Source organism: Rana temporaria, chromosome 6 (assembly GCF_905171775.1).
Source record: "Rana temporaria chromosome 6, aRanTem1.1, whole genome shotgun sequence".
Taxonomy (NCBI): Eukaryota; Metazoa; Chordata; class Amphibia; order Anura; family Ranidae; genus Rana; species Rana temporaria.
In genome coordinates, this window is record NC_053494.1 from 32,059,774 (window position 1) to 32,086,694 (window position 26,921).

The 26,921-nt window shown below is 43.9% G+C and overlaps 1 protein-coding gene across 1 annotated transcript in view; it reads right to left on the reverse strand.

The window, feature by feature from the left end:
* The window catches only part of TEDC2 (tubulin epsilon and delta complex 2), a 76,157-nt gene extending 49,452 nt beyond the window's left edge, over positions 1 to 26,705 (reverse strand). The window contains exons 1-5 of the mRNA XM_040356609.1: positions 26,615 to 26,705; positions 24,212 to 24,285; positions 20,203 to 20,272; positions 15,022 to 15,120; positions 7,382 to 7,437 (exon numbers count right to left, since the gene is read on the reverse strand). Coding sequence (XP_040212543.1) covers positions 7,382 to 7,437; positions 15,022 to 15,120; positions 20,203 to 20,228 — 181 coding nt within the window. The 5' untranslated portion in view covers positions 20,229 to 20,272; positions 24,212 to 24,285; positions 26,615 to 26,705. The remainder of the gene's footprint in view (positions 1 to 7,381; positions 7,438 to 15,021; positions 15,121 to 20,202; positions 20,273 to 24,211; positions 24,286 to 26,614) is intronic.
* Between the last annotated feature and the right edge of the window lie 216 nt (positions 26,706 to 26,921).

Below are 26,921 nucleotides of genomic sequence, written 5' to 3' on the forward strand. Positions count from 1 at the left end.
GACTGCTGCACTGGCTGTGTAGGCACTTAAAGCACATCACCTATAGAGGTAAATACAGTGGGGACCAGGGGGGGTGGGGAGGGTGTATGGTATTAGTTCCCCTTTACAGGTTTGACTTGTTAACATTCCTCCACAGTAAAGCTCAGAAAGAAACAGGGAGAAGGAGCCAATCTTGTCTTCAAATATCACCCAAACCGCCCTCTCCGCTATTCTCAAGAACTCATGCTCGCTAGTCTCCTCCTCTCATGCTCATCTCCAGGACTTCTCCCATCCCCTGGAATTCTCTACCTCAGTCTATCTCCTATTTTGGGCACCTTTAGGTGAACCCTGAAAACTCATCTATTAAAGTAAGCCTATCATGCCTCCAATTAACAACTGAACTTTTAACTCTTCCATCAGCTCATCCCCCACACTTATTACCCTTTGTACCACTTGCCCCACCCGATTAGATTGTAAGCCCTTATGAGCAGGGCCCTTCTAACCCGCTTGTATTTTATTGTGTTGTAACTGTACCATCACCCTTTACATTTTTAAAGTGCTGCGCAAACTGTTAGTGCTTTATGAATCCTGTATAATAACCAGTTCATGTGTTGACAAGAAGCATGTTGATAGCAAGAAAAATGTGTATATCCAGGGTGCTCCAAGCATTTGAATCCTGACAGATAAAGTCTATGTTGGAGAGCCTGGGGGTGATGTCAGAGGAAGCGAGACAGAAACCAGCATGGAACACAAACAGGAAGTGGACAGGAAGTGTGTCAGAGGCAGGACGCATGTCGGAACAGCTCATTGGTTCCTTCTTCAGCCAGTGACCGGTTGATAGCAAGAACTAGCAAAGTGAAAGAAAGAGGAGCTGATCACTGCGCTGCTTTTCTTTTCACGGTCCAGTCACAGGTTGGGGGCAGGTCCATGACACCCTGGGATCTGAGAAACATGGACATCACTCTGGAAGACTAAGGACATCTAGTGGAGGAAAAGAACTACTGCAGGGAAACCTCCAGGATGAAGGCGGGTATTGCAACAAAACCACCTTTTTTAGGTTTTAATTGGCTGGGGATTTTTTGGGAAAGTTTCTGCTTCAAAGTGGAGGTTCACCCGGAAATAACATTATTTAACCTTAGATTCCTGCTCATTTTGTCAAGGGGAATTGGCTAGTTTTTTTTAAATCGAAGCTGTACTTACCGTTTTAGAGAGCGATCTTCTCTGTCGCTTCCGGGTATGGGCTGCGGGACTGGGCGTTCCTATTTTGATTGACAGTCTTCCGACAGGCTTCCGACGGTCGCATCCATCGCGTCACGATTTTCCGAAAGTAGCCGAACGTCGGTGCGCAGGCGCAGTATAGAGCCGCACCGACATTCGGCTTCTTTCGGCTACTCGTGACGCGATGGATGCGACCGTCGGAAGCCTGTCAATCAAAATAGGAACGCCCAGTCCCAAAGACCATACCCGGAAGCGGCGGAGAAGATCGCTCTCTAAAACGGTAAGTACGGCTTCGATTTTAAAACAACTAGCCGATTCCCCTTGACAAAATGAGCATCAATCTAAGGGTAAAACATTTTTTATGGGTGAACTCCCGCTTTAATGTCAGGTCTGAACAAGGAAGTGTCACGCACAGCCTGTGGCAAGTCATATCGAAAACAGCTGAAGGATATTTGCACAGTATCCTACAGAAATAGATTCTGGGTGGATTATAGTATGTAATGAAAACAATACCCTCCTTTAACGCAACCTAGCGTGAACAAGGTCAATATTGAAATATTGACTTTTTATACCAGCTGCATGCTGGTATAAAAAAAGCGTCCTTTCTGAACGTAACCTAAAAGAGCCTACAGACAAAATATTCTGGATTTTAGAAGGAGGATTCACATTACATAATAATTGGCCCGTCTTTCATGCCACCTGTTTGTCAGATCTGTGCCAGCAGATATAAATATTCACTTTTCAAGTGACATCAGAGTGCGATAAGCACGGTGTGAAGAGTTTTTCTATGTACAAAGAATGGGAATCTCAGCAGGACACGCCGACTGATGTAGCCAGGCATGAAATTACCAAATAGAAAAAGGTGGTGGAAAGTGATTTCCTCATCACATTAATACAGTTCTTACATGAAAGCCTCTGTATTACCGAGCCAAATGAGGCACCTAAAAGAGCAGATGATGTTTACGCTTTAATTAAATCTGGCTTCTAGTCAATAACTTTCCCTAATGCATTGTAATGTGGTCTTCATAGTAAGACAAATGATTTATTAGTATTGTACATTCGGCTAAATGCAAAGAATATATAGGATAAGGTGCCCTTGCTGAAAATAAGAATTTACCAAGGGGGGTTCTCAGATCTTTAGAAAATGGAATCCGAATTCTCAAATAGATGTGTTCTTCGTGCCAAGAACAGAAAAAAAAAAAAAAAAAAAAAAAAAAAAAAAGAAGGAGTCTGCAGGGTTCCTAATGGCCCGTACACACGATCCGAATATCGTACGACTTTTTTCGCTTAATAGTCGCAAGTAAAATGAAATAGGTTATTAAAGTCACGAAAATTCTTGTACGACCGAAAAAAATAAATCGGAAGTGATGTCATGTGTTGTAATGTTTTTGTATTGTCGGACGACAACTGTACTGACTAAACGAAAATCGTACAAGGAAAATTTTCGTGCATGTCCGATCGAATAATATCGGATGAACTGTCGTGATCGGCTCTCGAAAGTAGTGTACACACGATCCGAAAATCGTACGATTCTTCATCGGGCGATCGTTTTCGTCCGATATTCGGATCGTGTGTTGGGACCATACGGCCCATGTCACACTGACTATCCTGTCACTGGTGTCATGTCAAGTCAACAGCAACTGGGTTGCTGAAGAGATCCTTAACCGGCTTCTATGGCTTCCCTCCCTCACTGAAATGTTACAGAGCGATGGAGCAAAACATTGCCGGGAGAAGAGTTGTAGGAGCTGATGAGTGTTCTCTCCGCTCTATTAGTGATTCTGTCACTGGCTTGTTGCCACCGCTGACGGGACTGCTAGAACAACATGGCTCCAGTATTAAAAGGCAGAAGGTTTTTTATCTTAATGCAATTTATGCATTACCACTTCCATACCAGGCACTTACGCACCTTCCTGCCCAAGCCAATTTTTAGCTTTCAGCGCTGTCGCAATTTGAATGACAATTGCGTGGTCATGCTACACTGTACCCAAATGAAATTTGTATTATTTTGTTCCCACAAATAGAGCTTTCTTTTGATGTTATTTGATCACCTCTGCGATTTTTTTATTTTTTGCGCAACAACTAAAAAAAGAGCAACATTTTTGAAAAAAAATGTTTTTTTATTTTTTTCTGTTAATTTTTTTTGTAAATAAGTAAGTTTTCTTCTTCAATTATGTGCACTGAGATGGCAGCACTGATGGGCACCGATGAGGTGGCACTGGTATGCTGCACTGATGGGCACTCATAGGCGGGCACTGGGCATAGATGGCCACTAAGAGGTGGCACTGATGGACACTGGGTGGCACTTTGTGGGCACTGATTGGCATCAATTGTGTTAAAAAAAATATATTGTTTTTTTTTTGTGCCTATTTTTGCTCTATTGAGCACCAGGGGGCACTCCCTGGTGGTCCAGTGCTGGCATCCGAGGGGGGGGGGCTGCGCTGATAAACAATTAGCGCGAACCCCTCCTGTCAGGAGAGCTGCCGATCAGCTCTCCTCTACTCACGTCTGTCAGACGCGAGTGTGGAAGAGCCGATCAAAGGCTCTTCCTGTTTACATCGTGATCAGCCGTGGTTAGACACGGCTGATCACGTGGTAAAGAGCCTCCGACAGAGGCTCTTTACCGAGATCGGAGATGCAGGGTGTCAGACTGACGTCAATAGATGTCCAGTCAGGATTTCAGAACCACTTCCCGGACATCAATTGACTATTGACCGGGCGGGAAGTGGTTAAGATAAAACATCTTCTGTATGCTGCAGCCTCCCCAGCACCCCCTAATACTTACCTGAGCCCCCTCTCTTTCCAGTGATGTCCACAAATCCCTTGGCCGTCCAGGACTCTCCTTCTTGATTGTGTGAGACACAGGAGCGGTACCATAGGGTCCTGCAGCTGTCAAAGTCAGTTAGCCAATCAGGAGAGAGGAGGTAGGTCCTAAATGGATACACGAGTTGCAGCTCAGTTTGGGTGACCCCGTAGCAAGCTGCTTGCTGTGGGGGCACTCGATAGGAGGAGGGGCCAAAAGCAGCCAAAGAGGGACCCAAGAAGGAGGAGGATCTGGGCTGCCTTATGCAATGCCAACTGCAGAGAGCAGGTACGAAAACACATGTTTGTCATTTAAAAAACAAACAAACAAAAAAAGAACGTCTCTCCCCCTCTCCTATACTCTATGGCCCTCTACTACAATTGACATGACCCACCAGACTAGGTACTTAGGACAAAGGGCCCTCCCCTCTAGTCTAGTCACCTAAACCACTCTTCCATACGCAAAGCTCAATGCCCATCTATGGCAACAAGTACTCTCCAGGTATCTGGAGGTGGCTTTTCGGGCACATTATGCACCCATTTGGGGTGCCGGGAGAGCCTCCCCAGGTTCCAGAATACCTTATGGCATGAGTGTCACGTAGGGATTACAATTTAGAGCTATAAGCCTTACCTGAACTGTTATTATTACTTGTAATCATAAAGGCTCTGCAGTTGCCTCGATTGAAATTTGTATTTCATGTTTGAATGTTTTAAACAAATAAATATCTCTGGAAGTAAAAAAAAAACAAAAACAAAAAAACACAAAAACAAAGATTTTACAATCACTTTTTAAATGTTACTAAACCCAGGACCCTGAATTCACGATGTCTGGTCTCCCACAGTACACAGAACATGGAAATGCAATAGCTTAAAGCGGTGGTTCACCCTAAAAACTACATTTTCTTATTCTACTACCCCCCCACATTACAATTTGATTAAGGCGCTTATTATTTTTTCCATGCTTTACATACCTTAGTACAGCATATTCACCCGTGCATCCGGGTTGCGAGTCCCGCGGGAGTGGGCGTTCCTCACATGTGTTTGATTGACATTTTGCCCAAAAACGAGCTCCCCCCCGTCGCGTAAGCCGCGTCACGATTGGCGAAAGGAGCCGAACGGCGATGCGCATGCGCAGTATAGCGCCGACTCGACGTTCGGCTCCTTTCGCCAACCGTTACGCGGCTTACGCGACGGGGGGGAGCTCGTTTTTGGGCAAAATGTTATTTAAATCAAACACATGTGAGGAACGCCCACTCCCGCGGGACTCGCAACCCGGATGCACGGGTGAATATGCTGTACTAAGGTATGTACAGCATGGAAAAAATAATAAGAGCCTTAATCGAATTGTAATGTGGGGGGGCAGTGGAATAAAAAAATGTAGTTTTTAGGGTGAACCACCGCTTTAAATATAAACTGCTAAATACCTTTTCTCATCAGCAGTATATAGCAGTCTTGTGACTTCCATCAGTGTCTAGTTAAAGCTTGTAGGAGGCATGTTCATTCTCCCCTCACTGTCCTATGAGGCTGCAGGACCCCTGACCCTCTGCCTAGACAGTGCTTATTGGCCCTGTGCTGATCACATGCTCCACTCCAAGGAAAATAAACACAAATCCAAATTAGAAATACACACCAAACTGAGCAAATGTGCAACTTGCCCCCAAGGCTCTGTCTCATCAGGAGATGGATTCAGAACTGTGGAAGAAGGGGCGGGTCAGAGAAGACAGGATCAAACAGCCTTTTTACACAATACAGAGGATTAACCCCTTTGGTTCCTCAGCGAGTATAACAAGCGTGCTTTACTACATATATAGACTGATTTTACTGTTGTGGGTTTAGAAACACTTTAAGATCCCCTTCACACCTTATGTGTTGTGGTTTACAGGGCAGCAACACCGTTCCAGCTCATAGACAAGTAACTTCTACGTTTCATTTTCCTAATGCAAGTTACATAATAAAAACTCTAAAATATATTTGGTGGTTGGTGCCAACGGCTGTCAGGCCTTATTTATCATGGTGTCAACGGTAAGAAGCATCCATATTGTCAGATCAATCAGATTTAGGCAGGCCTTACATTATGCAGTATTCTTTTCTTCAACCCAAATTCCTTGATTCCCCCATCAACACAATGAGTGTTGATGGGGGAATCCCTCCTGCAGCGCAATTGCATTCCCTACTGGCAGAATACAATGATCACTGATGGTGACTATACAGCTTTTTATATAGAAAAAAAAAATATACTGTCTTATTCTATGCAATCTACAGACAAAAAAAAAAAAAGACAAAAAAAATTGAACAAAAAGTATACATTTGATTCTATATATTGTCCCACTTATGAGAACCCGATAATTATGTTTCCGGCCCAAAGCATTGCACAGTTATTTACTATATATATATATATATATATATATATATATATATATATATATATATATATATATATATATATATATATATATATATATATATATATATATATATATATATATATATATATATATATATATATATATATATATATATTTTTAGCAGACACCCTAAAGAATAAAATGGCAGCTGTTACTTTTTATGTCACATGGTATTCGTGCAGCTATTTTTTGGTAGAATATCAAAAGATGATGTTACACCGAGTAAATAGATACCCAACATGTCACGCTCTACAATTGCGCACACTCGTGGAATGGCGACACACTTCGTTACTTAAAAATCTCCATAGGCTACACGTTAAACATTTTTACGGGTTACCAGTTTAGAGTTAAAGGAGTGCTAGAAATATTGCGCTCACTCTAACGTTCGCACCGATACCTCACGCATGGTTTGAATGTCGTTTACATACGCAGACACGACCTACATATTTATTAATTTTATACAGGATTTATATAAAACGTCAACAGTTTATTTTATCTTATTACAAGGAATATTTACATTCCTTGTAATAAGAATAGGGCATGCCAGGTCTTCTTTATGCAGAGACCTGGCGTCTATAAGTCCCCAGATCGCTCCTCTATGCTGGAAAACCTGAGATCAAAGAACTGAAATAAATATAGATCTCAGGTTTTCCAAAAAAAAAAAAACACACACAAACACACACATCAGAGCCAGAAGTGACATTATTATGTCACTTCTGGTCTCCAAGGGTCATAGAGATGACCAGGGACCATCTGGTCCTCAGTCAGCTCTATGGTAAACTTCCACCGGCGGCGGGTTCATTCTCCAGGTCGCCAATTGCACGGGCAAAAGCGGAAGAGCACCAGAGGGTGGCGGGAGGGGGAGCAGGGGGAAGTGGTTAAATGGTTAAAGAGATGTATGTAGAGGATGCGTATTGACAGAAAAACACATAAGCATGCTTACAGTGGAGAGGACTGAAAGGATTATTTTAGCTGCTCACCTTGCGGTTCACATGGCGATTCATCCTGATTGAAAGCCTCACCGCCGTCGGATTTCCTGTGGACATAACAGGCAGTGTGAGATTCTTTACAAAAACAGAGTGCCGTGTGCCTTACTGCATAATCTACAGATTTAGATCTACAAGTCAGTGACATTTGCTGCATATAAATATATAACCAGATATAAATTCTGTTGTATGGGAAGCAATTGCCACAGTAACATCTGCATGCAAACAAAACAAAATAGAATGACAATGTCCTTGTCACATGAGAGTCAATATATAAAGCAGTTTTTCCCTTGTTCTGGTTCTATTGTTTGACATCTTACCAAATCTACCTTGTATCTGTTAAATGAACAAATATGCAAAAACACACTTTATGCTACTGTGCATTGTTGGGGTATTGTACCACTGTAAGGCCTCGTACACACGGCAAAAAACAGCAAGAAAACTGCTTCTTGCCGAGATTCCCGCTCGTGTGTACGAGGTATTCAGGTTTCTTGTCTGGAAATCTGGCCAGAATCTCGACGCGAAAAAAAAAAAAAAAAAAAAAAAGAGAACCTGCTTTCTTTTTTTCTCGTCGAGATTCTCGTTTGCCGGTTTCCGAGAAACCCGAGAGTGTGTATACTTACCTGTCGCCGTGGAAACCCGCGCATGCTCGAAATGACTTTGACGCATGCGCGGTAGCTTCCACGGCATAGTTAGGGTGAAACGTGATGATGCCACCACGTTCTTTCCTTCCAAGAGAACCGGGGTTCTTTTGAAATGAAAGTCAGTACACTCGGGCGGCAAGAGTTTCTTGCCAAGAATCTCGTCAGGGAAAAACTTCTCGGTCGTGTGTACGAGGCCTTAGAGCTATTATAGCGCTATTTTTTATCAGCCCTTATTAAAAAATTATTTCACAAAAGATTTGCCAAGCAGGTGGTCACCCCCCCTTAAAATAACACCAGCCTCAGGGTGGCGATATATGGAGCCTTAATCAGCCAGAGCAGACAACGGTCATTTATTATCCATAGGTGCCCATAGGCATGAGATGATCATCTCCCAATGCAGAAACTATCACTTGAGTCAGGCAGTGGTTTTCATGTCTATGGGCGATATTGGGGATCTGAACTCTTTGGCCCAGATCCACAAAGATCTGCCTATCTTTAGGCAGGCGTAGCGTATCTCAGATACGCTACGCCGCCGTAACTTAGAGCGTAGTTTCCGTATGTTACGGCGGCGTAGTGTAACGGTGTCGGCGTAAGGGCGCGCAATTCAAATGGATAAGATGTGGGCGTGTTTTATGGTAATTCATCTTGACCCCACGTAAATTACGTTTTTTTTTTTAATGGCGCATGCACCGTCCGTGGGGGTATCCCAGTGCGCATGCTTGAAATCACGTCGCAAATAGTAAATGCTTTCGACATGAACGTAATTTACACAAAGCCCTATTCGCGAACGTTTTACGCAAACGACGGAAAATTTGACGCTGTCCCGACGTCCATACTTAACATTGCGTACGCCTCATAGACCCAGGGGTAACGTTATGCCAAAAAAAGCCTTATGTAAACAACGTAAAAAAATGCGCCAGGCGGACGTACGTTTGAGGAACGGCGTATCTAGCTAATTTGCATACTCTACGCGGAAATCAACGGAAGCGCCACCTATCGGCCAGCAAAAATATGCATTGAAGATCCGACGACGTACGTCAGTCGGATCGAGCCCACATTCAGTCGTATCTTGTTTTGTGGATACAAAACAAAGATACGACGGGGCATCTTAGAACTTATGCGGCAGATCAATAGATACGCCGGCGCAAGTTCTTTGTGGATCTGGGCCTTTAAGTTAACCGCCATCAAGGTGATGCCTCAAAAATAAGTCTATGCAGAATATCCAAAGAAACAAATCACAATGTTAACAACAACGTCTGAATGTCTTGACGCGTTTTACACCAAGATATCTGAGAGCTGTGGTATGAAATGCATCAGAGCATCCACACAGTTAGCATTGTGATCTATGGAGTCTATAAAATGTTCAATGACAGATCCATGTAGCATATCTGATAAACCAGAAAGTTTATCAAGATTGGGTTTTTACCCAAGATTTACATATTTTTTAATGTAGTCTCATGTAGAAAAAGTGTGAATCTTGGGTGAAAAAACAATCTTGATAAAAAAAAAAAAAAAAAACCCCTCTAGGTTTCTTCATTAAACCTTCTGGTTCATCAGATATGCTGTGTGGATCTGTCATTGAACAGTTGCGTGGTGTATCCAGCAGGGCCAAGCTGTGGAGTTGGCAGAGATTCGGAAGATGACGTCAGCCGAGTCATCCCAAGGAGACAGCAGGTTTTTTCATCGCCTTCAAGTTTTTTTTTGCTTAAAATAAAAATCACGATTCTTGCGGTGTAACATCATCTTTAACATTATACAAAAAAAATTCGGCTAACTTTACCGTTTCGTTTTTTATTAATTCATGAAAGTGTTCCGTTTCCCAAAAAATTGCGTTTGAAAGACCGCAGCGCAAATGCAGCGCGACATAAAATATTGCAACAACCGTCATTTTATTCTCTAGGGTCTCTGATACAAATGACCTCTCGATCTCTCTCACTCTCTAAAAAGGAGGAAGTGCTGCACCGTTTCTCCTCATCTCCGTCATAAACTTGGCTTTGTTAACCGGTTCCCGACCGGCGCACGACTATTTACGTCGACAGAATGGCACGGCTGAGCATATAGGCGTATATATACACGTCCCCTTTAAGATGCGAGAAGTGTGGTTGCGCGCCAGCGAGCTCTGTGACCGCAGGACCCGATCGCTGTCGGTGTCCCGCGATCGGGTCACAGAGCTGAAGAACGGGGAGAGGTTAGTGTAAACACAACATCTCCCTGTTCTGCCTAGCTGACACTGTCAGTGATCGTCTGTTCCCTGTCATCGAGAACAGCGATCAGTGATGTGTCACGGCAAGCCACGCCCCCCCAACAGTTAGAACATGCCCTAGGTCACACTTAACCCCTTTAGCGCCCCCTACAGATTAACCCCTTCACTGCCAGTGCATTTTTATAGCACCGATCGCTGTAAAAATGACAATGGTCCCAAAATGGTGTCAAAAGTGTCCGCCATAATGTCGCAGTCACGAAAAAAAAAAAAAAAAAAAAAAAGGGGGGGGGGGGGGGGGGACGTCAATTTTGTTTGGGAGCCACATCGCACGACCGCCAATTGTCAGTTAACCACTTAGGCTGCATTCACACCTTGACGTATTTACGCCCGACGCTCGTGCCGCTGGAGGGGCGATTTTACATTGTTGTCTATGAGATGGTTCACATCTCACGCCGAACGCCGTACGCCTGCCACCTGAAAACAAGTCCCGGACCTTTTTTTTCCAGGTGGCTTTCGGCATAGACAACAATGTGTTGTAAAAAAAAAAAAAAAAAAAGGTTAAAACGACCCGTTTCGTGGTACAATACGCCGCAATTTGTCGCGGCAAAATACGCTGCGTTTTAGTGTGAATGCAGCCTTAAGGACCACCTCCTGCACATATACGTCGGCAGAATGGCTGGGCACAAGCACGTACAGGTACGTCCTCTTTAAGTGCCCAGCCGTGGGTCCGAAGCTCCGTGACCGCGGGACCCGATCGCCACTGGAGTCCCGCGATCGGTCCCCGGAGCTGAAGAACGAGGAGAGCTGTGTGTAAACACAGCTTCCCCGTTCTTCACTGTGGCGCTGTCATTGATCGTCCCCCTACAGTTAGAAACACATATGAGGTCACACTTAACCCCTTCAGCGCCCCCTAGTGGTTAACTCCCAAACTGCAATTGTCATTTTCACAGTAAACCATGCATTTTTATAGATTTTTTCGCTGTGAAAATGACAATTGTCCCAAAAATGTGTCAAAATTGTCCGATGTGTCCGCCATAATGTCGCAGTCACGGAAAAAAAAAAAATCGCTGATCATCGCCAAAAAAAAAAACTATCCCCTATTTTGTAAACACTATAAACTTTGCGCAAACCAATCGATAAACGCTTGGCATATCGGCCTAAACTGAGGGGAAAAAAAAAACGTGTTTTTATATATTTTTGGGGGATATTTATTATAGCAAAAAGGAAAAAATATTGGATTTTTTTCAAAATTGTCGCTCTATTATTGTTTATAGCGCAAAAATACCACCAAAAGAAAGCTCTATTTGTGGGAAAAAAAGGATGCCAATTTTGTTTGGGAGCCACATCGCGCAATTGTCAGTTAAATCGACGCAGTGCCAAATCGCAAAAACTGGCCAGGTCCTTTTACCTGCATTTTGGTCCGGGGCTTAAGTGGTTAAAGTGACGCAGTGCCGAACCGCAAAAAGTGGCCCGATCATTTGGCTGTATAATGGTCCGGGGCTTAAGTGGTTAAGATCGCGAGGGGGGGGGGGGGGGTTAGAATCGCAATCTGATTCTTTGATGCAGCTCTACATCAAAAGGTGATATTATTGGCCATTTACTTCTATGTCCTCATAGAAGTCCTACTTTCTGCACGATTATAAATATTCATATCCGGGAAAACCAAGCATTTCTGTTTCTGTAAAAAAAAAAAATAAAAAAAAAAAAAAAAAAAGGTTTTGGTGGTCAGATTGTTCCCACATCGGACTCCCCACCCCCACCGACGCCAGGCCTGCTGGATGCCATTCTAACCATATCTCGATGAATATAAATGTCTTTAGCCGGCTGTCTGACAGTTATAAGATTATTATTATTACACGTTTCAGATTAGCGTCTAAATATAGCACGGCTAGTATGGACTGGTTCCGACATCACTAAAAATATTATACAGTTACTGGCTCATTTACATGCTGCCAAGATCTGCACACTTCTATATTTCGTTTTCCAAGAAAAAAAAAAAAAGTGGTTATTTTTAGCTTAGAGATTGACAGTGGGAATGACTGTAAACAGCAAAAAGGCTATAAAACTGCAAATTTAACCACTTCAGCCCCAAGCGTGATTTTCAGACTCTGTGTTTACAAGTTGCGTTTCTTTGCTAGAATATTACCTAGAACCCCCAAACATATTTTTTTTTCTAACACCCTAGAGAATAAAATGGCGGTCATTGCAATACTTTGTCACACCGTATTTGCGCAGCGGTCTTTGGGAAAAAAAAAACACTTTTTTTAATAAAAAAAAAATAAGACAACAGTAAAGTTAGCCCATTTTTTTTTAGATTGTGAAAGATGATGTTACGCCAAGTAAATTGATACCCAACATGTCACGCTTTAAAATTGCGCCCGCTCGTGGAATGGCGTCAAATTTTAAACCCTTAAAAATTTCCATAGGCGACGTTTAAAAAAAATTCTACAGGTTGCATGTTTTCATATGCGGGCGCTGCTCACAATTTGCGTTTGCTTCTGCGCGCAAGCTCGTTAGGACGGGGCGCTTTAAAAAAAAATTTTTTTTTTGTATTTATTTATTTTACTTGATTTTAATTATTTTTACACTGTTCAAAAAAAGGAAGGATCCTGCAATTACCTCTTCGTAGTAAATATACCCGATCAGCCATAACATTATGTTCACCCACCTAATACTGAGTAGCAGGGCCGGGATAAGGAGTGGGCAGGAAGGAAGGCTGCCCCTGGCGCAATGGTTTATTGCAGGGATGAGGGACATCGTGACACTAACCCTAAGGCTGCATTCACACTATAACGCAGCGTATTTTGCCGCGTTTTGTAAACTTTTTTTTTTTTTTTACAAAACATTTTACATTGATGTCTATGGCGAAAACCGAAAGCCGCCTGAAAAAAAGGGTCCGGGACTTGTTTTCAGGCGGCAGGTGTACAGCGTTTCGGCGTGAACCATCTCATAGACATCAATGTAAATTCGCCCCTCCAGTGGCACGAGCGTCGCGCTTCAGGCGTATATACGCCTAGGTGTGAATAGGCTCTGAGTGAATGGGGGACGCAGTTTGGCATCTTTGCCCTGGATGACCTTGTCCCGGCACTGCTGAGTAGGTCCCCACTCTGCCGCCAAAGCAGCCCTGACCCATCGAGGCATGGACTCTACTAGACAAAGCAACACACTGCGTTTTGCCGGCTTGCCTTCTTCCCATAGTGCATCCTGGTGTCATCTCTTCCCCAGGTAAGTGACGTTCATGCACCCAGCCATCTACATGATGTAAAAGAAAAATGTGATTGACCAGGCCACCTTCTTCCATTGCTCTGTGGTTTGGTCCTGATGCTCACTTATCCATTGTAGGTGCTTTTGGCTGTGGATACAGGTCAGCATGGGCACCCTGGCGCCATATGTAAAACTGTGATGCACGGTGTATTCCGACACCTTTCTATGGGAACCAGCGTCAACTTTTTCAGCAGTTTGAGATACAGTCTTGAGATACTTCTAGTGGATTTGACTGTACAGGCCAGCCTTCGGGTCAAGGGTGGCCAAGGCTTATTGATGCATGTGGGGAGCCTTAGCCACCCTTGACCCTTTTGCCAGTTCCTCTTCTTTGGACCACTTTTGGTAGGTCCTGACCACTGCAGACTGGAAACATTCCACAAGAACTGCCGTGTTCCTCCAACCCAGTCACCTAGCCATTACAGTTTGGCCCTTGTAAAACACACTCAAATCCTTATGGTTGCCATTTTTTTCTGACTTCAACACACCAACTTCAGGGGCAACATGTTCACTTGCTACATAATATATTGCACCAACTTTCAGCTGTCATTGTCCCAAGATAATCAATGTCATTCACTTTACCTGTCAGTGGTCATAATGTTATGGCTGGTCAGTTTAAAGTTGGAGAAGACCTTCAGTACAATAAGAGCTGCAGATATAAACACAGTGGCCCGGATTCAGAAAGAATTTACGTTGGCGTATCTATTGATACGCCGCGTAAATTCTAGGATGCGCCGGCGTATCTTCTTTCTGTATTCAGAAAGCAAGATACACCGAAATTTGGCTAAGATACGACTGACGTAAGTCTCTTACGCCGTCGTATCTTAGTTGCATATTTACGCTGGCCGCTAGGTGGCGCTTCCGTAGATTTACGCATTGAATATGTAAATTAGGTAGATACGCCGATTCAGAAACGTACGTGCGCCCGGCGCATTTTTTTACGTCGTTTATGTAAGGCTTTTTACAGCGTAAAGTTACCCCTGCTATATGAGGCGTAGCCAATGTTGGGTATGGACGTCGGGCCAGCGTATAATTTTACGTCGTTTGCGCAAGTCGTCCGTGAATGGGGCTGGGCGCAAGTTACGTTCACGTCGAAACCAATGAGGCTTTGCGGCGTAATTTGGAGCATGCGCACTGGGATACGTCCACGGACGGCGCATGCGCCGTTAGTAAAAAAACGTCATTTACGTGGGGTCACCATTCATTAACATACAACACGCCCACTGCCTGGATAATTTGTATTATGTGGGCTTACGCTGGACCACATACGCTACGCCGCCGTAACTTAGGGCGCAGGTTCTTTCTGAATACAGAACCTGCCTCACTAAGTTACGGTGGTGTAGCGTATCTGAGATACGCTACGCCCGCACAAAGTTACGCCGGGCTTTCTGAATCCGGGCCAATATTGTTACTTCTGCACATATTACTATAGATATTCATTGAATGCTTCTTTAAGAAGATACTGCAGGATGATTAACCCCCAAAACTGTGCACAGCCTACAAGTCATTCATGGTTTTATTCATACCAGTCTCCCAGGAGTTTGTGGTAGTGCCTCAGCTGTTCTTCAAGCTGCTTTTCCTCATCCTTGCAGCCATGAAGGGCTTGATTCAAAAGGGACAGGAGCCTATTATATCAGCAGAGGAAAAAAAACATGATATAGATATGTGCGATGTACAACAGAAGGCATTTATAGGACACATTTGTAGAATACGAGAGCCCAAACGTTAGTTGGAAATCTAATGCTGCGTACACACGATCTTTTCCGGCATGAAAAAAAACGACGTTTTTAAAAACGTCATTTAAAATGATCGTGCATGGGCTTCACATCGTTTTTCGGCTTCTGAAAAACAACAAAAATTTTCGAACATGCTGCATTTTTCACGTTGTTTTTTGTGTTAAAAATGATCGTGTGTGGGAAAAAACAACGTTTTAAACCCGCGCATGCCCAGAAGCAAGTTATGAGACGGGAGCGCTCGTTCTGGTAAAACTACCGTTCATAAGGGAGTAAGCACATTCATTCAACAGACAAAAAAGCGCAAATCGTCTTTTACTAACAAGGAATCAGCTAAAAGCATTCCAAAGGCGAATAGAACTGCCCCTTTAGAGTGCCGTCGTACGTGTTGTACGTCACCGCGCTTTGTTCATCATTTTTCAAAAACGATGGTGTGCGGGCAACGTCGTTTTTAATGATGAAGTTGGAAAAAACTTTGTTTTTTTCATGCCGAAAAACGATTGTGTGTATGCGGCATAAGGCCTCGTACACACGATAGGTTAACCAGAGGACAACGGTCTGAAGGACCGTTTTCATCGGTCAAAACCGATCGTGTGTGGGCCCCATAGGCTATTTAACCATAGGTTAAAAAAAAGCCAACTTGCTTTAAAATTAACCTATGGATTCCTAACCGATAGGTCAAAACCGATCGTTCGTAGGCACGTCCATTGGTTAAAAATCCACGCATGCTCAGAATCAAGTCGACGCATGCTTGGAAGCATTGAACTTCTTTTTTTTTCAGCACGTCGTGTTTTACGTCACCGCGTTGACACGATCGGTTATTTACGGACCATCAGTCAGCTTCATCGGTTAACCTATGACAACGTTCCTTCAGACCTATCTCATCGGATGGACTGATCGTGTATACGAGGCTTAAGGAGATAAAGTGCCTTAAAAAAGTATTCATACCCCTTGAAATTTTCCACATTTTGTCATGTTACAACCAAAAACTTAAAAGTTACTTTATTGGAATTTTATGTTGTAGACCAAACTTTCTAAACAAAGGGCCAGTTTACTGTCCTTCAGATTTTAGGGGGGCTGGACTGTGGCCCTTGGGAGTCCCGACATCAGTCAACATTGGTATCAGTGTGCCCTAATTGTGCCCTATTCTTGGTGTCACTGGGAAAAATTGTGCCCCATCGTTGGTGTCATTGGTCCCCATAGTTGGTCCCATTAGAAGGAATTATGGCTTCAAGGGCCAGGCAAGAGCAAGCAAAGGGCCACATCTGGCCCCCGGGTCATAGTTTGGAGACCACTGTTATAGACCAACACAAAGTGGCACATAATTGTGAAGTGGAAGGAAAATGATGAATGTTTTTTTCTTTTACAAATAAATATGTGAAAAGTGTGGGGTACATTTGTATAGCGCCCCCCTGAGTCAATACTTTGTAGAACCTCCTTTCACTGTAATTACAGCTGCAAGTGTTTTTGGGGATGTCTCTACCAGCTTTCCACACCTAGAGAGTGATATGTTTTGCCCATTCTTCCTTTTTCTGTCTAATTCAAACATAAATCGGAAGGTGGGGTAGGTTTACCAATGCTCATTAAATATTATTATGCAGCATTACTTGATCAGATTAAGGCCTGGTTTATACCTCAGAACAAGTATTGGGCGAGTATTGAGAGGGCCATGATGCCCAACCATGACTTGCAGTTATTATACACCAAATGGATCTACAACCCCATTCACATACCATTATTACCTTCCATTTCCATGGAGGGCTGGGGGTTCATGGTTAACCACCCTAATCCTCGACACCCCACCAAGCAGATGGGAAATCTGCTCCAATCAGTTACTGTTACCCTATGGATCCAAATGGGCCTTACGTCCTTTTAAGATCATAGATAGTGGAGGGGAAGTATACTTATACTTGCCTATGGATACATGCCTTCCATCAAAAACACCCTCTTACAGTTATTACAGTCGTAAAAATGTGGCAAAAAAATTTGGACCAAATAAAGGTGGTCTCTCATGGTTTTGGCAGTATCTCCAATATTCTGCCCCTTCTATTAAATCCGCTCATATATAGTGAGCTGGGAAAAAGACTTTGGTAAAACTTTCTCTGATGAGGAATGGAAACACACATTGTCCAACAAGATTAGTGTGACCCATTGCGTGAATCATTGGGATAACGCCCTTAAGATTCTATTCTTAGGATAAGGATACTTAACTCTGTATAGATTATCGAAAATGTATTCTTATGTTGGCGGCAATGTGGCTTGACTCGGAATTTAATGCATTTATTGTAGGACTGAAGGTCTCTCCGTAGTTTTTGAAATACGGTGTTCTCCCTCATATCCCTAACTTCGGGTATTTTTGTTTCCCCATCTTCTCATTTAGCATTATTGGTCCTAAAGATAGACCAGTTCCCTATACAATATAGAACCCCAATTTTGCATACTCTAATGCTGCGTACACACGGTTGGAATTTCCTACAACAAATGTTCGATGTAAGCTTGTTGTTGGAAAATCCGACTGTGTGTATGCTCCATTGGACTTTGACAACAAATGTTTGAGAGCTGGTTCTCAATTTTTCCGACAAAAAAAGTTCTTGGTCGGAAATTCCGATCGTCTGTAGCCAATCCCGATGCACAAAAATCATACGCATGCTTGGAATCATTGAACTTCATTTTTCTCGGCTCGTCGTAGTGTTGTACGTCACCGCGTTCTTGATGTTTGGAATTTCCGACAACATTTGTGTGACCGCGTGTATGCAAGACGAGTTTGAGCCAACATTCCGTCGGAAAAAAATCCACGGTTTTGTTGTCGGAATGTCCGATCGTGTGTACGTGGCATTATAGCTGCAAGATTAACTACAACTAAAGCATGGAACGCTAGGCACACACCTAACCTCATTGAGGCGATTTGTAGAGTTAATATCCATTAATTCTTAACAATTAATAGTCATGGTCTTAAATCCTTTTATTCTAAATAGGCTCATTGGGATTCCCCTACAAGGCATTTGATTTATGACAATTCCAACACAACGATATTTACGGTCTGCTTATGGTTTGTGTTTAGCAAATTACCGGCACTAGGTAGATTTGTCTTTTTCCTTAATGATACATATTTACATAGTACTCTAGTTCTTACCATGAAACAATAGCATGATACGTGTTATTATCAGGCTATTCACGTATTTGGTCGTGTCGCCAAGTGTACTATATTGAGCGCAACTTTTGTTATGAGGAAATTGTAGGTAAACACTGTGCTAGTGGTACTGTTCATATTTACATGCGTCTTATTATTATTGAGGCTTTGACTTCTCTAAAAATGTGTATGACTATGTTGTATTTTCTTCGTTTTTACCAATGCATAATCTCACAAAATATTTGAATGGTTTATTTAAATTTAGAAATAGCGTCCTGGCGAGTGGGGTCTTGGCTGGGAAGGTGGACATGGGCGAAAAAATGTTTTGGTTCCATAGGACCGGCGCTCTGAGGACTAGGACGAAGCCGCGGCCTCGCCTAAAACATCCTGCCCGCAGCTTGCCACGATCCTGGGAAAAGGCCGCGAGCAGCATCTGTCGCTCGCGCCCTTTTCCCAGGATCGTTGCGGGCAGGATGTTTTAGGCGAGCGGCGGCTTCGACCTAGTCCACATAGCGCCGGTCCTAAGTTTTTAGACGGGGCCGCGACTTCGACCTAGTCTGCGGCCTTTTGTCAGGATCGCGGCGGACAAGGCCGAAGCCGCGGCCTCGCCTAAAACATCCTGCCCGCAGCGATCCTGGAAAAGGGATGCCGCTTGCGGCCTTTTCCCAGGATCGCGGTGAGCTGCGGGCAGGATGTTTTAGGCGAGGCCGCAGCTTCGGCCTAGTCCGCAGAGCACAGTCCTATGGAATGGAATGTACAATTAAGAAAAAAAATTGTTTCTGAAAACATCCAAACCCGGTAGTATCAAGTGTTAATGCAAAGGAGTTCGGAACTCAGCCACCCTATTTGGCAGTGCATGCATAAAAATATCACTACCCCAGTACCAGAATTAGACATTTAATGTATAATAAAAAGTCTTTGAACAGTATTAATTCCAAGGGTTCCTTCTACAATCATCCTCTGTCAGAATTAAAATGCATTTATATATACTACAGTTTCAAAGCTCCTTTTTCTTAGTTGTACTGCAATGTCTTCTGCCCTGGCACAGCATGCATACTCACTGTTAACCTTCCTCTGACAATTAAGAGTTCTACCCGGCGACAAACTTTTACCCTTTAAAATCTCCATAGGCGACGTTTAAAAAAATTCTACAGGTTGCATGTTTTGAGTTACAGAGGAGGTCTATGGCTAGAATTATTGCTCTCGCTCTACCAATCTCGGCGATACCTCACATGTGTGGTTTGATTACCATTTACATATGCGGGCGCTACTCACGTATGCGTTCGCTTCTGCGTTTTCTGGCTCCTAACTTTTTTAGCTGGCTCCTAGATTCCAAGAAAATTTGTCAAACCCTGGTGGAAGCACTGCCATCACGGGTGGATGTCATATGGTGTCCTCTCAGTCGCGCACCTCGTGCACATCCTAGCGGCGGCGCAATCTGTGACCCGCTGTATCCATCGAACACAGCAGAACACAGTTCAATGTAGCAGGCTGCTGTGTGCAGCTCTAGTGCCATGTGGTCGCTGTAAAGAGTTGTATACAATAACTCGGTCATTCATAGCTGTTGTGTACAATTGTGATCAGTCACAGTGATCACATGGCTCAGGGCCAATAATGGACCCATACCATGTGATAGCTGTGGCCATTCACAGCTACCAAAATAGTACACAATGACATATGAATGGATGACATTCACAAAGTAAAAATTATTGCTTATACAGTGATCATGTGTGTTTGTTATAATAAAAATGTTTTATTCAAAAAGGACATTTATATTGCTGTGGCTGCTAAAGTAAAATGTATAAATCTACTACATGCTTTGCATAAAACTGTTGTATTCTTACTTGTGTGAGGAGCTTGAGGACAACATTATGAAATTCTCTGGTCTGAGTATGAAATGTTCATATGTACCACCTAAAAGACAAAGTTTAAGAGGTTCACATTAGAAAACTTGTGACAGTTGGGTCTATGCAGAAGACTTGGGTCTATGCAAACAAACATTTAAAATTAAAATATAATATGCAGGCGTGTTTATGAATATCAATGTACCTCCCTATTATTTACGTGGGCCTGATCCTGTAGCTCTAGGGCAGTGGTCTCCAAACTACGGCCCGAGGGCCGGATGCGGCCCTTTGCTTGCCTTTACCCGGCCCTTGGGGCAGTATCCCTCACACTGATACGAGACACTATTCTGACACAGACAGTGGAGCACCATTTCTCCCACTGACACCACTAATGGGGCACTATTCCTCCCTATGATACAAACGATGGGGCACTATTTCTTCCCCTAATACCATATGTTTAGTTCCACTGATGCCAGGAAAATTTCCACCTCCCGCTGGCCAAAGTCCGGCCCTCCAAGAGTCTGAAGGACAATAAACCGGCCCTTTGTTTAGAATGTTTGGAGACCCCTGCTCTAGGGAGATGTGATATAAGTATCGAAGGAGGCTGCAGGACCAGAAACACGTCATTCTTAAAAAAAACTCAAAATGCCTGTACAAACATACATTTTTTTAAAGAAAAAATAAAAATAAAAAAAGGCCTTTAAAAATGATCAAAGATGCTCATCTTGAGTATGATTGCAGCCCTAGGTAATGGCAGGTTCCAGCACTAAATGGGACCCAACAACAAAGAACATCCACCTATATCAAGCTATATTTGCTTTTCACCTACTGCCATAGTGTCACAATACAAGTCTATGAATTTGCTGTCCCACTGAAAACCATGCACCCCCTCTGTGGCTGATATCGTATTTTAGCAGCTGCTAACTAGGGGGACTGAATAATCAATCAAAAAAAAATAAAAAAAAATAAGAGCTCCCTCTAGTGGTAAATCTACTAATCTTTAACAACTTGACCTCCGGAAGGTTTTACCCCTTCATGACCAGGGCATATTTTGCTATTCAGCACTGTGTGCTACTTTAGCTAGCGATTGTGCAGTCATGCAACACTGTACACAAATGAAACGTCAAGCATTTTTTTTTTTCACACAAATAGAGCTTTCTTATGGTGGTATTTGATCAACGATGGTTTTTACATTTTTGGCAATATAAACAAAATAAATAAAGAACCGAACATTTTGGAAATCGGTTTTATTACAGAAATTATCTAATAATAAAAGTTAAAAAATAAAAAAAAATTCTGCTACGCGTCTTTGGTAAAATAAGTGTAGATTACCGTACTTATCGGCGTATAGCGCGCACCCTAACTTTAACCACTTGAGACCCACGCTATTGACAAAAGCCGTCAACAGCGCGGCTCTCAGGTGCCAAGTGGACGTCTTTGGACGTCATTTAAAGTGCATTACCGCGCGCGCCCCTGGGGGGCGCGCAGCAGGTAAACACTGTCCCGGCGCATCGCTGAAGAGCCGATGCGTGTACCTGGCGGCCGCGATGTCCGCCGGGTACACGCGATCGTCGGGAACACAGCAGGGACGTGGAGCTCTGTGTGTAAACACAGAGCTCCACGTGCTGTCAGAGGAGAGGAGACCGATGCTGTGTCCCTTGTACATAGGGACACAGCATCGGTCACCTCCCCCAGTCACCCCCCACACAGTAAGAACACACCCAGGATACACATTTAACCCCTTCCTCACCCCCTAGTGTTAACCCCTTCCCTGCCAGTCACATTTATACAGTAATTAGTGCATTTTTATAGCACTGATCGCTGTATAAATGTGAATGGTCTCAAATGTGTCAAAAGTGTCCGATATGTCCGCCGCAATATCGCAGTCCCAATAAAAATCGCAGATCACCGCCATTACTAGTAAAAAAAAAATAATTAAAAAAAATCATTCTGTTCCCCTTTTTGTAGGCGCTATAACTTTTGCGCAAACCAGTCGCTTATTGCGATTTTTTTTTTTTTTTTTACAAAAATACGTCGAAAAATACTTATCGGCCTTAACCGAGAAAAAAAATAGTTTTTCTTTTTTTTTTTTTTAAATTGGGATATTTATTATAGCAACAAGTAAAAAATATATATATTTTTTTTTAAATTGTCCCTCTTTTTTGGTTTATAGCGCAAAAAATAAAAACCGCAGAGGTGATCAAATACCACCAAAATAAAGCTCTATTTGTGGGGAAAAAAGGACGCCAATTTGTTTGGGAGCCATGTCGCACGACCGCGCAAATGTCAGTTAAAGCGACGCAGTGCCGGAAGCTGAAATTTTGCCTGGGCACAAAGGGGGTTTATGTGCCCAGTAAGCAAGTGGTTAAGAGGGAAGTTTCAGGAAAAAAATCTTTCCACAGCCCCCTGCGTATAACACACAGGCACAGTTTACCCTCTATTTTCAGGGTAAAAAAGTGAGTGTTATACGCCAATAAAACACAGTAATTGGTTTGTGTGAAAGTTATAGCGTCTACAAAACTATGATATTAAAACTGGAATTTACTATGACGCTATACTAGTAATGGCAGCGATCAGCGACATATAGTGGGACTGTGATAGTGTGGAAGGCAATCTGGGGTTAGCTGCCACTGGCTGGGAGGTGCACTGACACCATTAGGCTGCATTCACACCTGAACGCGGCGTATGTTACCGCGATTTGCCGTGACAAATTGCGGCGTTTTGTCCCGCGATTTGCCGCGGCATTTTTTAAGCCTAACATACGCCGGAGGGGTGACAACATTGTAGGCTATGCCGAACGCCGAAAGCCGCCTGAAGAAAAGGTCCGGGACTTGTTTTGAGCTTCAGGCGTACGGCGTTTCGGCGTGGAGATGTGAACCATCTCCATAGCCGACAATGTTAAATCACGCCTCCAGCGTATTGCAGGCTGCAATAGCGTCGGGCGTGAAAACGCCTAGGCGTTTTGTCGCCTGTAGCGCGATGCTATTGCAGCCTGAAATACGCTGGAGGGGTGACTTAACATTGTCGGCTATGGAGATGGTTCACATCTCCACGCCAAACGCCGAAACGCCGTACGCCTGAAGCTCAAAACAAGTCCCGGACCTTTTCTTCAGGCGGCTTTCGGCATAGCCGACAATGTTGATCACCCCTCCGGCGTATGTTAGGCTTAAAAAAACTCTGTGTTTTGTCGCGGCAAATCGCAGGACAAAACGCCGCAATTTGACGCGACAAATCGTGGTAAAATATGCCGCGTTCAGGTGTGAATGCAGCCTTAGTGACACTAATACAGTGATCAGTGCCAATACTGTCACTGTACTAATGACACTGTCTGGGAAGGGGTTACCATCTAAAGACAAAGGGCAAACTGTGTGCCTAATAATATGAAATGTGTGTTGCTTTTACCTAACTATATGGCTGTTTTTTTTTTTCTCCCCGATTTGCAGGGAGAAGAAACAGCCAGATCTCTGTTCACAGTACAAAGAGTTCTGTGTTTTTGTAAACACAGAACTTTGTGTGTGATTGGTCACAGCCGATCCACTGACTTCAGCTAAAATTATTGGCTGAAATCAGCTACCAAACTGTCGCCGTGTCCAATCACAGCATGGGACGGCAGGGGGCGTGACGTACAGGTACGTTGCCTTGCCTGCAGCTGCCGCCCTCCTGCAGCACAACCACTGTGGGCAGACGCAAAATAATTAATACAACAACAAAAATATGGAAAAGCAGGCATGTACAGATAGGGCCAGAGGAAAATTCAGAGCTGCCAATATTAAAGAAAAACGTCCTGTAATCCTGGGCTGATATTAGAAGCTTCTTTACAAGCCCTATTATCTCATACAACCACAGAAGAGAGTGCGCTCAATTATCAAATGATTATGAACATGCAATTTGCTTGCTGCTCTTCCAGACCTATTAACTAAAAAGCCCACAGAGCTTCAATAGAAAACAAAACGGCAATGTAAAATCCAGATAAAAGGGATTTGATTTCTCCAAGTATCCAGCGACAAACCTTCTGTGGATCACATACTGCAGGGATCCCTTCATATGTCTTCAGCGATGGTCAGATTTTGGAGAGTTTGTTCCCTATATAGAAAACAGAATTATTAGACTGTAAGCTCTCAGGAACAGCGATTCATATGGGTGGCAAGTGACAGTGATGTACGGAATATCGGCACCCGACGTCGGCTATCGGCCTAAAAGGCGGTCGAAAAATAGGTAACGGACCAGAAAAAACAATATCAGTCGACTCCTATTATAGACCACAAATCTCTCTGTAAAGGGGACCGGTCATGTCCTATTCCTATTACAAGGGATGTTTACATTCCTTGTAATAGGAATAAAAGTGATCAGAATTTTTATTTTTTTTAAAGGGAAAGTGTAAAAAATAAATAAATAAAAACAAACAATAACAAAAAAATAAAAAATAATAATAAATTTAAAGCGCTCCCTTCTCTGCACAGAGAAGCAAAGGCATACGTAGGCTGCGTCCGCATATGTAAACGACATTTAGGCCGGGTTCACACTGCCGCCGCATGCGGCTCACAGCTGGGGTCCGGTGCGCGCTGGTTCACCGGTTCAAGTCTGATTTCAGCCCGAAAAAGGCAGGCGTTTTTCCGGCACACCGCACCGGAGATATGTGAACCAGCAAGACGGTAAAAAAAAAAAAATCCTGCTAGCCGCATGTTTGAGGCGCTGTAGGAGCGGTGAATACACCGGTCTTAAAGCGCCCCTGCCCATTGAATTCAATGGATAGTGCCGCCGAACAAGTGCCGCAGTAGCGGCGCTTTTAACCCTTTTTCAGCTGCTAGTGCGTCCATAGAGGGTGCCGGAGCGCCGCCCCCTCTCGCTTCCGCACCGCCACTGATACAATACATAGATTAATGCATTGCATGAATCTATGTATTGCCGCTGCTGCCGACTATTCAGATGGCTGGCCCCCTGGTAAGCGCCGGCCATCTGAATAACGGCAGCTGGTTGGCTGTGGAAGTGCCTATCAGAGCCAGCAGCATTTTACAGGGCACAGTGGAGATAATTACTAGGGCACAGTGGCGATAATTGGCACAGTGGTGACAAAGGGCACAGTGGCGACAAAGTGCACAGTGGCGACAATTTGATGGCATGGCACAGTGGCTGCGTTTGATGGCATGGCACAGTGGCTGCGTTTGATGGCATGGCACAGTGGCTGCGTTTGATGGCATGGCACAGTGGCTGCGTTTGATGGCACGGCACAGTGGCTGCGTTTGATGGCACGGCACAGTGGCTGCGTTTGATGGCACAGTGGTTGCGTTTGATGGCATGGCACAGTGGCTGCGTTTGATGGCATGGCACAGTGGTGAAAATTGATGGCACAGTGTTGCGTTTGATGGCATGGCACAGTGGCTGCGTTTGATGGCACGGCACAGTGGCTGCGTTTGATGGCACGGCACAGTGGCTGTGTTTGATGGCATGGCACAGTGGCTGTGTTTGATGGCATGGCACAGTGGCTGTGTTTGATGGCATGGCACAGTGGCTGCGTTTGATGGCATGGCACAGTGGCTGTGTTTGATGGCATGGCACAGTGGCTGTGTTTGATGGCATGGCACAGTGGCTGTGTTTGATGGCATGGCACAGTGAGGCTGCAATTGTTTTTTTTTTTTTTTTTTTTGGTTTGTTTGCGCCCCCCCAAAAATGTTGAGCACCAGCCACCACTGGCTAGCGGTGGTTAAAATCGCCCTAAAAAAAAACGATGGAAAAGCACCACTATAAAAAAGCAGCGCTTTACAGCCGGCTCCCGGGCGCTGCGAGTGTGAAAGCACTCTGACTCTAAACTGATAGACTGTATAAAATAAAAAAATTAAAGCATAGCCTATAAAGATTTTATAAGTACCAAAGTTTAGCGCCATTCCACGAGCATGGGCAATTTTAAAGCGTGACATGTTAGGTATCTATTTACTTGGCGTAATGACATCTTTTACATTATACAAAAAATTGGGCTTACAACTTTAATTTGTGACAGTGTTTTTTCCCCCCCAAAAAAATCATGTGCTTAAAAAACCCACATAGAAATCCATGCATCCAGCGCCATGCATGTAGTTTAGGTGTTGGGCGAGGTCGGCGCCTATGTGCCCCTAATGAACGGGCCACCACTGCCCGCTATGGGATTAGTAAAAAGGTGACCTTATCCTTTAAGGTGAATAGTAATGTAACCACCGTGCACCTGAAAAGGGGGGTGCATGTTTGCACACCTTCCCACAATGCACAGCTGTGAGCCTTGCCTTAGTATATGAACCCTCAGGCCTATACAAATCTCATGCAGCTTGGTTCCTCTGCACATGTATGGTGTGATCAGGACACGATTACCCTCCCCCGGGTACTAGGACTACACACGGCATTGATAGGGAAGTCCTATGGAGAGGAGAGTTCGGTGTATTACCCGGTACAGGTGTCCGGACGTGCAGTGGCCGAGAACTCACCGATCAGCCCGGGAGAGGAGGAAGCAGGAAATAAGCGAGATCCCACCCTAGTAATTGTTACTAAGAGGAAGACGCCGAACCTGCCTCCGCCAATCAGAGGACGCAGCGCAAAGCAGACACATGACAGCTGGCCAATCATCTTCCTTGCCATACTACAAACTGCACAGGCGGGATTGCTTATCCTTTCTGCAGCGTGTAGGTTCCAGGCTGTTGGTGGCAGGAGAAGGAGGGGGGAGCAGCGCCTCGCCTCGCCTGCAGGGATGGATA